A 16,116-nucleotide genomic window follows, 5' to 3' on the forward strand; every position below is an offset into this window, starting at 1 on the left:
TAGAGGGATTTGAGATGGTTAAATATCAGTAATTAAGGTTAACTATATTTAAGGATGGTAAATTGTATATTAATTGTATTAAATCTTAATTTTTCTTTTTCATTAATTACTTTTTTGTATTTTCAACAAAACAAAAAAAACGTTTTATGTATTTTTTTTAAATGAAAGTTGTTATAATTTGAAAACTTAAAATTTTTGCTATAACTTGTAATAACTAATCTAATAAGTTTATATAGTTAATTTTCCCAAATTAAAATTAAAGTTATTGGCTATCATTAGACACCGAAGCAAGAGGTAGATACAAAGAACTTAAACACGTAAGTTAGTTAATGACTTGTAAACGAAGATCCAAAATGGAATTATCTTTTTTGACCTTATTATAGTATATATCATTAAGTGCATAACAAGTGGACATCTCATCCTCGATTTCAATCAACAAGCTTGTTAATATACTTATATAATTATTGAGAATTGTGATGAGATGGATAAAATATTTGGAATTTGAATTTCAAGAACAAAAATATTTTTTTTAAGGAGTGATTTCCCTTTTAAAATTAATATGGGATAAATTTAAATTAATCAGAATTCCTTTTCAAGAAGTGATTAAAATTAATATGAGATAAATTTGAATTAATCAGAACTCCGAAATATATATTTGACATTGGATAAGAAACAAAGTAGTTTACGTATGACAGCGAATAAGAAACAAAGTATTTTACGTAATCTTAATTTATGTTCTTCCTTCATTTTCTATTTATAGCACATTCTTCTCTACAAATTCTCATATTCTTTTCGTTGGATATAGATGCCATGGCTAGCTCAACCAGCTGTAGTCAAGCTGCGGGTACGTATCAAATTTTCTCTCCTTTATGAATTATGATCATATAGTTTCTGAATCTGTTTGTCCTATTTAGAACAACTACTATATATATAATATATCTGCGTCCCATACATGCAGAAAAAATTGGAAATAATCATGAGCTCACTCCTTTGGAAAAGCATGTCATGTTCTTTGATATCAATAATGATGGAATAATTTACCCTTCAGAAACGTACCAAGGTTTTTCCTTCTTTTCTCTCCTAAATGAATGTAGAGCTCACATTTTTTTTCTTTTATTTTATCACTAATATATATGCTTTCGTCTTCTTGACTTGTCCTAAGTATTTTCTGATTTATAATTGTTTCAGCTTTTAGAAAGATGGGGCGTGGTATTTTCCGTTCTATGTTTGCTGCTGTTCTCATTCATTTCACTCTCAGTCACAAGACTCGACCGGTAATTTCCATATAAAGAAGTGGTCTTTATGTATTTTTTGATCTGTATATGGATTCATAGGGCATACAATATAATTTTGGTAAGAATAAAAAAATATTCTTCATATAATTTGTCAGGCAGAATTCTCTTTTGGCGTAGAAATCAGATTAAGCACTTGCCTAGTTGTTCGAGGGGATCCCTTAATTATATTACACGTATGGTGGTGCCACGCTGAACAGTAAAGTTACGTTTAAAAACAAATAATGATCCATTTTTTTTTTTAGTAATTTTTTAATTTAAAATTTTTGCATGATATATTTAAGACGATAAAATTGAAGGACATTTTGGTATATTTGACATATCTTAAATTTAAGATCACAAGATTCAAATTTTTTTTTTATTTTCTTAAAATTCGTGTCAAGTCAAATTAGATCATTCTTTTTTAAACGGAAGAAATATCTTTTGTTTTTTAAATTATAGTAATTTTGGAATACCCACTTTGATATCGCTCCACCTGTTCGTTTATTTGACAATATTTTTAAAAACTATTTTAATTTAATTATTCAATTTATGAAATTAAAAGTATTTTATCGTTCTCTTAATTTCTTTTTATATTTTTTCTTCGTTTTCAAGAGTTAATTTGACTAAATTTCAAAATTATATTATATTAGATTAATTTTTTTAAAATTAAAATTTATATAATCAAAAACTGCATAAAAAGTACTATAAATGACTCCCCTCATTTTTTTTACTTGTCACTTTTCGACATGACACACTTATTAAGAAAATAATAATTGGTGCAGTGACTTTATCATATTACCCCTATTAGTTGATGTTTTGTAATAGGTATTAGAAATTGATTTAGAAAATAAGTAATTAATGTTAAGGGTAAAATATAAAAAAAAAATTGATTTGTCAAAATGACGTGAAAAATGAAAATCAAATAAAAAAAATAGTTACAATTAAGAGTGAATGGAGGGAGTACAATTTTTCTTTTTTTCAATTTGATAAAGATACACATTTTAAAATATTGGTAAAAGTTTTGACTAAAAAAAGGAGGGAGTATATATTTTTCATTTCTACCGTTGTACAAAATAACTATATAAAGTAATGATTTCTTTGTCCACACTAGTCTAGTTTGAAAAATCAATGAATAAATTTTTTTTTTTTTTATTCTATCCTTACTATTAAATACTACTATTTATCACTTAGCACATTCTTGAAGATTTTCAATTTATTACTCCATCGGTTTTAAAAAGAATGACCTATTTTGACTTGGCACAAAGTTTAAGAAAATAAATAAGACTTTTGAATCTTGTGGCCTTAGATTAAAGTTGTGTCAAATGTACCAAAGTGCCCTTTAATCTTGTGGTCTTAAACATATTATATGAAAAATTGAAATTAAAGTATTGTCAAAAAAGGAAATGGGTCATTCCTTTTTAAACGGACTAAAAAGAAAAGTAGGTCATTCTTTTTTAAACGAAGGGAGTATGTTTCAATGGTAATATAGTAAAAATACCCCTATTATTTATAAATGCCTCTATTTTAAAATAAGTGAATTTTTGAGCTATTTTTCAACGTCCAAAATAAGTGAATTGTTCATTCTTCAAGAGACATATTGAAAATTTCTTTTAATTTTACCCTTTATTTACCCTTTCTAGATTATGAGTTTCAAGAGACTTAAATTGACTTTATTTTAATGTGGCTAGAATTTCAAGAGTAATATGATAATATCTAAAAGGGTAAAGATGAAAAGTAAATTACAATTTATGTCAAAAAAAATTTCTTAATAGGTGTGCATTAAAGCAAAAATTTACTTATTTTGAACTAAAAATAATAATTTTAACATGTTTATCAAGTTAATAATGAATGACTAAAGTTGGACGGAGGAAGTAATAGTAAAATTTAATGTTCCAAAGCTTCGTTAATAAGGCTAATTCAGTAAGGTACATCTTTGACTAATGTTTTTGTAAGACATGTCAAGTCAACAAGAATAAAGTAAAATAAAACGAAGCGACTATTAAATTAAAGCTGACACTAAACTTTAATTATTATAACAGTAAGTAAATCAAAAAAATAAAATTATTTATATTCCATTAAAGTACTCGCTTCGTTTTATATTAGTTGACCCTATGGACTTGACACATTCATTAAGAAAAAATTTATTAGGAGTTTATTTTACCAAATTATACTTATTTATTATGCTTTGAAAATATAAATTTAAAATTATACATTTTTTTTAGTCATTAATGATAGGAGTGGTATCGGAAGAACATAATAATATTTTCTTGATTTTATAAAACAAAAAATTAAATTAAAATAAATATTTTAGAAAGAAGTCAATTAATATAAAACGGAGGGAGTAATTTAACTTTATTCACGGTAATAGTAAAGGTCATCAAAACTACTCACCATAACGATAAACCGCCCATCAAACTGATCTTGTTGTAATTAGGGGTGGGCATATTTTGGTTTAAACCGAAAAAATCGAAAAACCAAAACGAAATTTAATTTTGGTTTCGATTTTTCGATTTGGATTCGGTTTGTTATTTTAGAATTTCAATTTTTCGGTTCGGTTTTCAATTTTAAAAAAAATTGGTTTAAGCCGAAATTTTATAAATAATATATATATTTTATTATATATATAATATATATATATAATATAATATTATATTATGTATATATATAATATAATATTATGTTATATATATATATATATATATATATATATATAATATTTAGTAATTTACTTTCACAATTAACATTTAACAGCAAATTCGCATATGGATTGTTTTAATGACTCAAATATTTTATGGATTATTTTGGTGACTTTGGACTGTTTTATGGACTATTTATGCAGAAAGTATGTTATTTCATGGACTATTTTTATGAGTTTTGTGTTGTTTTGTAGACTATTTATGCAAGGTTATATTATATGTAATGATTAATGACGTTATGTATTATGTTAAGCTTATGATTATTTCATTTCATTTCATCCATGTTGAGTTATTTATAATTATTGATATTTGGAAATGAAAAACAGGTTTGAAAAAAATAATTTTCTAAAAAAATCCATCAATTTAAATGCTCAGTAATGAAAAAGAGAAGCTAACTACTTTAAATATTTCAAACTGAAATAAAAATCCAAAATAGCCAAATCGAATTTGTAAAAGCCGAACCAAACCGAATTTATTTTTGGTTATGGATGTCATTTTTGTCAATCCGAAAATCGATAAAGCGAACCGATATTAAACAATCAGACCGAATCGACCGAACACCCACCCTAGCTGTAATAGTGGGTAGTCTTCCATCTTTTATTGTCATAGTGTTTAAAATATAGTAGTTATTTTCATGCACAAAAAATAATTTCCTGATTCAATTATGTTATAGTGGGGGAACGTCCGTGACAATATATGAAATTATGGCCGAGACTGAGAGTGACATGTTGGTGGTGGGGGTGAGGTAAAATCAGCAAGCAAAAGAGTAAAAATTATTTTCTGGTATTCATTGATAATTGTACTTCATATATTAAAATAATAATCTGTATATAAGGACCATAAATTTCAATTTTCTCAAATTCTAAAACAAAAAATGTAAAACATTTCGAATTTTGTGGCCTACACATAACCTGAAATATAAGAAATCATTCGAACATCCTGCAATAAATCTCAAGAAATTTAAAAGAAATCTAATCTTTTAAATTTTCCGATCTCCTAATAATATATATACTCCATCAATCTCACTTTACTTTCCCCGTATAAATTTAGCCTTTTAACTTAAAAAATTATTGTATATTTATTTACTAAAGTAACTTTACTAATTATAATTTAAAAATCTAAATTTGATTACTAGGTAGTACCAGAAGAAAATAATAAATTTATCTTAATTTATTAAAATGGAAAAAAAGAAGAAAAATCTATCTTTAGCATAGAGACCAAGTAAATGAAGGAAGTACTTCCTTTTCCCCGAAAATTTCCTAAAGTAATTTAGAGAATAATTGTCAAAATAAACTTAGGGCTTTGAAAGTGGCTCACAAGTTGTTCATGCATATTTGATTACGATTTATACTAATTCGAATTTTATGTGATACTAATGTATATAGTGTTTTGTTTGTGTTATATAGGGAAAATGCCCATCTCTACTCTTCCCCATTGTGGTAGAAAATATCAAATATGCCATTCACGGCAGTGATTCTGGTGCTTATGACTCTGAAGGGAGGTAAATTCACGCCTACCTTGTAAATAATTAAATTATCGTAACCTATATCCAAATTAAATAGTTATTTAATGAATATATATTTTAATACATATATAAAATTGGCAAAACTTCACATATAAACAACTTAGATCCCTTCTAACTAATTTTATGTTTTAAGTTTTACTAATTACATTATATAGATATTAGTTAGTAACCAAATGTATTTTGAGCCTATTTATACAAATATAATTATTGTTAATTAGAAAAAAAAGGAAATTAATTAATGCCAGTATTATCTCTAACTATCTCCAATATTCTTCTTCTATAATTGATCATTTAAGCTTATATATGACAGAAAACACCGACTATTCTCCTTCCATATTTGATCGTTATTCGTTTTTCATGCCTGATTATTTATTCTCCTACCATAATTGATCATTTTTAGTACAAATATATATAAATCAATTATACTTTATACAACTGAATCTTAACTAAAAGTATATTTAAAATTGTATATACAAACACATTAGAATTTTATAATTCTAATGTATATGTTTCTTCGTTTAATTGTATATATATAATATTATATGTGTGTACAATATAACTTTGAAAACAAACACATTTGTATAACATATGTATATTATGTATTGAATAAACATATGCATATGTATATCAATACTATATTGTATAAACGTATAATATTATACATATATAATTAAACACTTGAACATTTGTATATTAGGATCCTAATATGTTGATATACTCATTCGAGTTTGTAATAAACCATATATAAAAGCCACTATATGTATATAGATACAGATATACTTATATGCATATGTATATACATATATACAGATATGCATATGTATATGCATTTGCATATATAATTATAAGTTCAAATACAGAGCAAATGTATACACATATGTATATGCATAATGTATATATGAACCAACACATAATATATATATATGTGTGTGTGTATACCAATATAGAACAAACTTGCATACATATATAAATCAAAAAATATATATCCAATACATTCATATGCATATAAAAATATTCAAATGAAAAAATATACAATGTATATCCACATACAAAAACATACGAAAATCAGACCGAATACAATTAAATCACCTATATACAATTACCAAACTCACTAAAATTGGATCAAATACCCAATTATTAAAATAATTCATCAAGATTCACTCTGTGAAATGAACACTAATATACAATTCAATTTTTAAATTATATACTCTTTTTTTTTTAAATTTTCAGAAAATTGAGATGAAGCAGAAACACTACATACGGTCAAGAAATGGTCAAATTGTTTAAGGTATGTCTCAAACATTCAATTGAATATGAGGTCAGAAAATTGAGATGATTCCGTCGTGAACACCGCCACTATCTTTTCCAACCACCAACTGCCCTTCTCTCTATCTTTGCCTCCTTCGGTCATTCTGGTTGGATTAATTGATCGGTAGTAAGTGGTGGTTCTAATGACGGCGTAGAACCGGCAACATGGTGACGGTGATGAAAGTGTCGGTTTTTCATCTTATTGATCGGAGTAGCAGTGGGCTGTCTTATCTTGAAATCCCAATAAATAAAGTACAAAAAAGACTCCACTTTTTTTTAACTATTCAAACACAAAAAAAAAAATCTAAAAATTGAAATCCATGAAAATTAATATTGAAAAATTGAAAGCTTTGTGAGAAAAATAACAGAAAAATTGAGTGAAGTGAAGAGAAGTTAATGATGAAAATTCAATGCATAGAGTATTGGTTATATACATAGTGTAAATTATTGAGATAATGCATCCAACCCCCCCTAAATTTGTCACTTCAACTTATTTTAGCACTTAAACTTAACACGCGTTTATTTACTCCCTTAATATCTTTAAAACGAATTAATTTAAATCCTAAATCTGACGTGGCATTTTTTTTTTTTAAAATGCGTGATTTAATTTAAAAAAACAAATGGTCCCACTTTTATAATATATATATATATATATATATATATATATATATATATATATATATATGCAAATCACACCCTTTCTTCTTCTATATATCCAAATTACACCCTTTCTTATCCTATATATCCAAATCACACCCTTTCTTCTCCAAAGCCACCCACCCCTCACCCTGACCCCCCACCCCCCACCCCCCCTTCTTTTTTTTTTTTTTCTTACACCTCCACCACTACCCCCACTCTACACCCCTTTCTTTTATTTTTTTCTTACACGTTCACCTCTAATCCACCCCACCCCCACCCCCGCCCCTGGCAGCCCGCACCCCCACCCAATTCCCTTTCTCCTTCTTCAAATCCACCATCTCCATTTTTATTAGATTTCATCAATTTTACAAGAAAAAATATATGTATAAAAAATTTGATTGTTGGTGCAAGTTTTAATTTGAATAAACAAACAAATTTGGATGTTGGATGTTTATAATTCATAATCCATAAAGATAAATTTAGATGTTTGATTTAATCCATAAATTTTAATTTCGTACCTAAATTTGGATGTTTGGTTTGAATTTTTTGGATGTTTGGTTTGAATTTGATAAGCTTTGTTTCGTAATTCATCATTATGAATTTTGGGGTGGGGGTGCAGACTGCCGGGGGTGGGGGTGGGGGTGGGGGTGGAAGAATAAAGGGGGGGTGTGGGGCTTGAAGAAGAAAAAATAGGGGCAGGGTAGGCGGAAGGGGGGGGGGAGAGTTTTTTTTTTTAATATTGTATTATAAATAAATTAGTGGGGTCACTTTTTTAAAAATAAATTTTGATGTGGCGCTGATGTGGCGTTGATGTAGCGCTGACGAGGCACAAGTGTAATACACTCTCCGCAGTGAGTGATGTTGTTTTTTAAGGTGGTATATAATTACTTCAAAAAGATTTAGGGGGGTAAATAATTATCTATAAAGTTTAAGTGTTAAAGTAAGTTGTCGGGACAAGTTCAGGGGTTTTTTGATGTATTATCTCTTAGCAAAATGACTTATTTCTATTTTCTCATTTGTCGGATTGATAATCGATCTGTCCATTTATGGGTCGGATTGATAATCGATTTGCTGGATTGATAATCAATCTGTCCATATATAGGTCGGATCAATAATCGATTTATCGAACAATAGTCGATTTGTCGAATCGATAATCGATTTGTCGGATCGACAATCAATCTGTCTATATATCGATCGGATAGATAATAGATTTGTCTAAAAAATGGGTCATTTCCCTTAAAAAAAAACTTATAGTCTATTTAATTAAAAAGAAGACTTGAAAATGCCATTTAACAAAGAATCCCTAAAACTAACAAATAATCATGTAAGGTAATTATTTTAAACCTTAATCATGCCCGATAATTAAGAATTTATATTTTATCTCTGAAATGTAATTTTTCCTATAAAAAGATATGGCTAAAAATTAATGAACACACGTAACATGTTGAACCGGCTCCTATTTATGAACCAAAGTGATTATGCAGAACGTTACACATGGTCCAGTCATGTACTAAATTTTATCGACTTGATATTTTTGAAGGTTTGTGCCAGAGAAGTTTGAGGAGATCTTTAAGAAGCATGCAAATCAAAATCCAGATTCCTTAACCTACAACGAAGTGAAAGAACTGCTCAAGACTAACAGAGAACGAAAGGACTACTATGGATGGTATATATCCTCTCTTTCCCTGTTTCTTGTCCTTCAATTCGAAATTTTGTGGGGTTGCTTGACTAGACATATAACTTATGAAATGATAATAAAAAAAAGTTTTAGGACTAACTCAAATGCAAATATATCATATAAATTTGAACACAAAGATTACTAGTCAATATATAGTGTTTTTGTATATTGTTGTCAATATTTCATGTGAAAATTACCGTTTTTAATCCTTGAAATATCAACAAATTCTTATTCCATTGTTATATTTAATTAATTAAGAGCATCTAACTTTGAATTAATTGAAATATTCTTTTTTGATAATTTTTTTTAAGTAATCTTCACAAATTTAGGCAATAGTTAATTTACTATAAAACCATTTAATTACCATGTGTTATGTCAAATGTATAGTGTTACTCTTACTCCATATTTGAGGGTAATGTAATTTTAAAAAATAATCTCAATATAATATATTTCTTATGTAAAAGGAGACATAATATATATATATATATATTAATTTAGGATTTAATATGTATAGTGGACCAATGGATCAGAAGTACATTAATTATCCTTATTTCCATTTTGGTGAAATTGTTTCCCTTTTATTTTTCAACTCAAATCTTTATATGTGTAGGGCAAATGCTTTTGTAGATTGGAAGTCTTTATATGATTTAGGAAAAAGTAATAATGGCACATTGACCAAAGAAACCGTCAGAGCTGTCTACGATGGAAGCCTTTTCGAGCAAATAGCACAGGAGCAGGCTTCAAAGTAGTGACTCTAGTTCCACTATTAATTAAGTAATTGTATTCTGTTGTTAATGCTACTATTGTTGTTGTCACTATTAATGTTACTATTGGTGTTGTGATTTTCATTCTTCCTCATATCTCAAAATTTTGAGATGGATTGATTTTTTGACATAATTAGAATTACCTTTATAATGGAAAAAAAATTTCTTATTAGAAAAGATCTCTTTTCTATTAGGTTTCGTCTTTCTTAAAGGTTTACTTGTTGAAAAATATCTCTTTGATTTTGTATTTCTACAAATAGAATATCTCTTTTCTTAAGTCATAATACAATAACATCCACAGTATAGTTCTCAAAAAGTTTGTTTAGGATGAGATTTTCTCAAATAAATTTTATTATTTTGATTTAGTTTTTAAGATGTAAACCAATTGGGCAAAACATATTCAATAATATATTTTTATTATAATTTTTTTTGTTATCAGAATTATTGCCTATATGATTTATAAAATATTAGCTTCGCATGACACCCCGTCAACTTTGAACCGAACAAGTGGTATCAGAGCTTGTGGTTCAATGGTGTGGTGAAACGAGATTAAAAACAAGTTCAAAGCAGTTTCAAATCAAAATCCAACCAATTTGATGATAATGAAGATTTTTGTATGTGAAGAAGAAATTTCAAACATATTTTCAACAATTTTCCAATTCTACTATCACATCTTTAAAAATAAAGCTCACTTTTAATTCTGCAAAGGGCTCCAATATTTTTAACCCGAAAAGACACATAAACTTTTAACCCAAATAAAGCTTTAATTTTTAAACATGCCAAATAGCAATAATATATGAAAATTATCTGAAGAAGAACATCAAGATTGATTTACCAGAAAATTCAGGCCAAAGAGAGATTTATTAAAATTTGTCTTGAATTTTTCACTTTACCTGATTTTCTACCATAACTAGAATTACCTTTCTAATGGAAAAAAGTTTTCTTGTTGGAAAAGATCTCTTTCTTATTAGGTTTCTTCTTCAATTTTTAAGTATGCCAAGCAACACTGATATATGAAAGTTATGTAAAGAATAAGATCAAGATTGATTTGTTAGAAATTCAGGCTAAGGAGAGATTTGTTAAGATTTGCCATTAATTTCCTACTTTACATGATTTTCTATCATAATTAGAATTACCTTTCTGGTGAAAATTTTTTCCCTTGTTGGGAAAAATCTTTTTCCTATTAGGTTTCTTCTTTCTTAAAGGCTTCCTTATTGGAAAAGATCTTTTTCCTATTAGGTTTCTTCTTTGATTTTGTATCTCTATAAATAGAAGATCTCTCTTCTCAAGTCTTAACACATTAACATTCACAATGTAGTCCTCAAAAGAATTTATTTAGGGAAAAATTTTCTATATAATTTTAGTTTAGTTTTTAATACGTAGACCAATTGATCAAACCATATTCATTAATATATTTTTAATTATAGTTTTCTTTGATATTTGAATTATCGCCTCAATGATTTGTAAAAATTAGCGTCCTCATGACACTCGATAAATTTCAAACCCAACAAAAATAATAGTATGTACTTTGTTTATTTTTATGCATTTGTAGTAACTGATCAAACTCGAAAATAATAGTGAATTTACAGAAAACTCTGATAAAAAATGAGAGAATTTATGGAAGAGTCTAGAAGTGAGAGAAGTATTTGCTCAACTGAAGAATGAAAAATGTAAAAATTGTTAAAGTTGGGGCTTGGTATCCTTTATATATAGGATGTGGATCTACTTGGAGCCCCTTCAAATTGGAGGGTCATACAACACCCAACTTGCCAAGATAAAAATGATGAGCAACTTTTGATAAACACTTAGTGAGAATATCATTCAATTTAGTAGAACTGGAAGTGTGATATAAACTGATCAGTCCATCACTGGGCTTGGTGCGAACAAAATGATAGACCAAGTCGATGTGCTTAGTGAGCTCATGAAAGGCGGGGTTCTTAGCTATGTGGATAGTTGACTGATTATCACAAAAAAAGGATAGGCAGCAAAGGGGTAGCCCCCAAGTCAGACAACAACTTTGTAAGCGAACTAACTTCACCGAAAACCTTACTCAAGGATCTATATTCAGATTCAGCTGAAGATAATGAAATAGCAGGCTATTTTTTAGCCTTCTAACTGATCAAAATTCTGGCCAATAAAACACAAAAATTAGTAATCGACCTTCTAGTTTCAGGGCAAAAAGCCCAATTACTATCACAATAAACCTCGAGAGATATATCAGGGTGTTTTTAGCAATACTTCTAGTCAAATTAGGAATCGGAGTCGAATCCATAAAGAATGAGAGCAATAGCTTCACTAACAAGTGTCATAAGTGACATGAGTTGACATGTAATACTTAAAATATGGTAATAAAGTAAAATAGGGGTTTTTTATTAAATGGATTTCTTGTTTAAAGTATTAAAGTTTTCTTTAAATTGTCAAAACTGAATGCTAAAGGATGTAATCAATAAATTAAAGTACTTGGGGTTATGCTTTCTTGAGAATGACTATATGTATAGATAAGTAAAAATACACCTAAACTCGATTGCTAGTTATGACTGTACTTGATCTTAGGTATTTCTGGTAATTTCTCAATCCACTACCAAACTTCACATAAGTTTCTTTCAAACACCAATATGTATACACTACCAAGCAACCAATAACCTCAAAATGGGTGGTCTATCTCCAGCATCACTTCTCAAATAAGTATAACTCAAGATTTGTCAACTAAATCTCATCACTCGTGTCTTCTATTTCAAGCATTACAGGAGATCCAAACGTAGATAAGTTTGCAAAATCAATCTATAAATTAATACATAGAGATTTAGCTAAAATCATAACACGCAATCGAATACAAAGGTATATAATCAATACCCACATAAAAATCAATACTCAATAATGCATAACTCCAAGTTTAGAAAATTAGCTACTCATAGTAAAAGGAAAAATAAAAAACACAGTTACCCTTTGGAACTATACGAAAGTTGTTGAGACACACTCCAACTTAAAAGGTGTTTTATTATCCCTCCCCCCTCCCGCACAAAAAAAAATTATTTTAAAGTATAATAAATACATCATTTAAAGTTGATATGATATGGAGAGTGTGTTCACTCTCTTGGAAGTAAGTGAGGACAAAAAATAAGACAAAAATCTGATCAATAATGAACACATGTCCCTTTTTAATTTCCCTTCTCATGTTTAAACTTTTATATTTTTTTCTTTTCTATTTCATTAATTTCTTATCTTTCAATTTCAACAAAAAAAGTTTCCTTTGTTTTAAATTTTTATTTGATTTGCTTCACTTTCTTTTTGTATTTGTACGAAGATAGCTTATTTTAAATATAAAGCATTGAAATAAATTTTTAACTCAAATTCAAAGGAAAGGTAAGTAAAATAAAAATAAATAAGTATTAAAAATAATAAGAAGAAGGTTAAAAATTTAAAAAATTATGTTCAGAGAAAGTTTTAATACCAAAAAAAATAAGAAGAAAAGTGAAAATAAAAAAAATGTGTATTTGAGAATATTAATATAACAAAAAAATAAGATGACAAGGAAAAATAAAAAAATTACGTGTATTTGTGAAAATAATAAATAAAGGCAAAGAGAAATAAAAAAAATGTACATGTATTTGAGAAAGTTTTAAATACAAGGTAAAGAAAAATAAAAAATATGTGTATTGACTTTTTTTAAATATAAGACAAATAAAATAGGAATAAATGACTAAAAAGACTTTTTTTAAAACACTTATACACGCGACGGCGTCTGTATAGCACCACAACTAATTGAATTGGTTTGGTGCCACGCCAGCACTGAAGGACATATTTATTACACTTTAAAATAGTTTGAGGGTGGCAATGGGGGGGGGGGGGGGGGGGGGGTTAATAGGACCTTTTTAAGTTGGGGTATGTCTCATTAACTTTCATTATAGTTCAAGGAGGTAACAATGCCTCAAAAGAAAAAGAAAATATACGTAATTGTTCTTCAATATTTGCCATCAGATTCTAATATTTCAGAAGAAAAATCCAAATTACAAGCAACAAAATTAGTTAATCTCCAAACTAGGGTTTGATTACAATTTTAATTAAGATCCAGGAAATTGACAAACGATAGGGTTTACAAAAGGCAAAAAGGCTTAAATAGCTTCAACAAAGATCAGCCTCAGATTTACAGAAATACCAATGCATTCAATTTGACTGAGCATTGTTCCATTATCGAAGGAATTAATGATGTGCTGAATTACCCTAGGCTCATTGATTTGTCCTCAAACATGAGCTCTAACGGTTGACATCTGTTGCTTTTGGTGACGGACTTTGGCTTTGCCAATTGGTTCAACGATGTGCCAAATCATCTCTCTCGCCGCCATTTTGAAAAGAGTTGAGTTATCCCAAACTATTATGATTGGTGAAGAAAGTGTCATTTTGGTGATGCATAGGTGAACTTGATGATACGTCGACTGACACTTGTGATGCGTTTGTGCATATTTTACTTTAATCCTCTATCTTTTTTATTCCTTTAGCTTCTTTTTGCTATTTCAACCACTTCTTAGCCCTAACCCTGAAATTAAACCAAACCAAAATTAAAATGTATTCATATTAGCATTATGGATATGATTTCTTGTCATTTTTAGGTCAACTAGTCATAATTTTTCCAACTAAAAGTACCTTCAAATATAAAAAAAGAAAGAACAACTTTTATCCGAGGAGCACAAGAATGTTGCATGTACTGATTAAGGTGATTGACAACAAAAGATAGATCAGGCTTAGTGTGGTTTGAGTTGCATGTACTGACTAAGTTGAACTTTCTAAAACCTACCTGGTGTTAGTCAGGATGCAATTAGATAATGGCAGTTTCCTTTTTCTCTGAGTGGAGAAGTCACTCTATGGTTGATCGAGCTACCAAAAGGGTTGATCACCAATTGACAAGAGCTATAGACACAGTTATTGGAGTGATTTTTCTGACCTTTAAAAATATTAGAGTTGAAAGATGAGATTTATAACTCCAGGAAGTTATATTTGGAGACGTTTGATGAAACTTGTTGAAATGTAAGAAGAAGCTATAGAATATCCAAAATCATAGAATATCAGGTTGTAATTTGCTTTAGATCTTCTACAAATGTTTGAGTGTGAATAATATAGTTGTAGCAAAAACTGTCACTAGTGGAGTGATTATGAGTTTAACTTAGGAGTAGACTTCTAAGATTCTAGATAGGATTACTAAAACCAACTGAGGTTAGTATACTCGAGAGACAGACATGCCCATATACATGTATTTTAAAAAGTATCCACAACACAATGGATGGTTTGATGATTCTGTCGCTCAGGAATTAGCACAATTAAGGACTGAATTTAGAATGTTCATAAAATAATTTGCAGCAGTGACGGCGAAAAAAGTGAATGCAGTTAGTTCATAGGTAAGACACATAGACATAATGACTTTGATTTTAAGGAGGTGGCTAAGCATCTAGATAATTAGGTGGTGGATTTGTGACCAAAAAGCTAAGGGTTAAATCAAGGGGACCAAAATTGAAACTACTACAAGACAATAACTATAATAGGTTTGTGTATAGATATAGGAGTCGAGAGAGATATAGTGATTGGAAGGGAAAGTATGATTCTAAAGATAGAAGTGGACTCTATGTTTCACTTGAAAATTGTGATACTGATTTGAGTAATTCAAAGATGGAAGACATGCTTGCTAAAGCGGTAAAAAGGGTAGAGAAGATTAAAAACTTTCTCAAGGAGCTTAGAGCAGAAATTTCAAGAATGAGATAGAAAGTTAGATCATATACTAACACTATTAAGTAGCTTGAGCAATAATTTGGTTAGATTTTATCCGTAATAAATCCACGTCAATAGGGTACATTTCTAAGCAACACCGTCTAAAATCCAAACATTGTCCATTTTTTGGTGATTACTACTAGGTATAGTAAAATAACTGTTGATCCACCTATGCCCACAATTATTATTCATGATATAAAGCTGATAATTATCAATGATGAGAAAGTAGTGGGTTTTCAAAATCTAATTGATGATCTGAATGCATCTAAAAATCCTTCAGTTTCTAAAAAAGAGGCTAAGGCTAACAAAGAGAAGAAAAAGGAGGTAAGTGTTAACTCCCATTCCACGACCCCCTCTTCCTTTTCTACAATGAATGAAGAAGAGAACTGAAGAGAAAAAGTATTACAAGTTTATTTCAATATTGAAAGAATTATCGATGAACATCTCTCTTATTGAGGCACTTAAGTAAATGTGC

The 16,116-nt window shown here is 28.7% G+C and overlaps 1 protein-coding gene across 1 annotated transcript; it reads left to right on the forward strand.

The window, feature by feature from the left end:
• The first annotated feature begins 706 nt into the window (after positions 1-706).
• On the forward strand, positions 707-9,978 carry LOC124895831 (probable peroxygenase 5). Its single transcript, XM_047406242.1, has 6 exons — positions 707-844; positions 959-1,060; positions 1,189-1,274; positions 5,377-5,471; positions 8,983-9,108; positions 9,731-9,978. Exons 1-6 carry the CDS (start codon positions 733-735, stop codon positions 9,867-9,869), a joined length of 660 nt encoding a protein of 219 aa, XP_047262198.1. The 5' UTR covers positions 707-732; the 3' UTR covers positions 9,870-9,978.
• Positions 9,979-16,116: the final 6,138 nt, after the last annotated feature.

This window comes from Capsicum annuum, unplaced genomic scaffold, assembly GCF_002878395.1.
Source record: "Capsicum annuum cultivar UCD-10X-F1 unplaced genomic scaffold, UCD10Xv1.1 ctg998, whole genome shotgun sequence".
Classification (NCBI taxonomy): Eukaryota; Viridiplantae; Streptophyta; class Magnoliopsida; order Solanales; family Solanaceae; genus Capsicum; species Capsicum annuum.

What these genes read in the sequence shown, in the direction of transcription:
- LOC124895831 (XM_047406242.1), top strand. Translation starts at nt 733, where the DNA reads ATGTTCTTCCTTCATTTTCTATTTATAGCACATTCTTCTCTACAAATT. An exon ending in CCCTTCAGAAACGTACCAAG is followed by an intron (nt 1,061 to 1,188) that starts GTTTTTCCTTCT and finishes TAATTGTTTCAG; the next exon opens with CTTTTAGAAAGATGGGGCGT. An exon ending in CGAAAGGACTACTATGGATG is followed by an intron (nt 9,109 to 9,730) that starts GTATATATCCTC and finishes TTATATGTGTAG; the next exon opens with GGCAAATGCTTTTGTAGATT.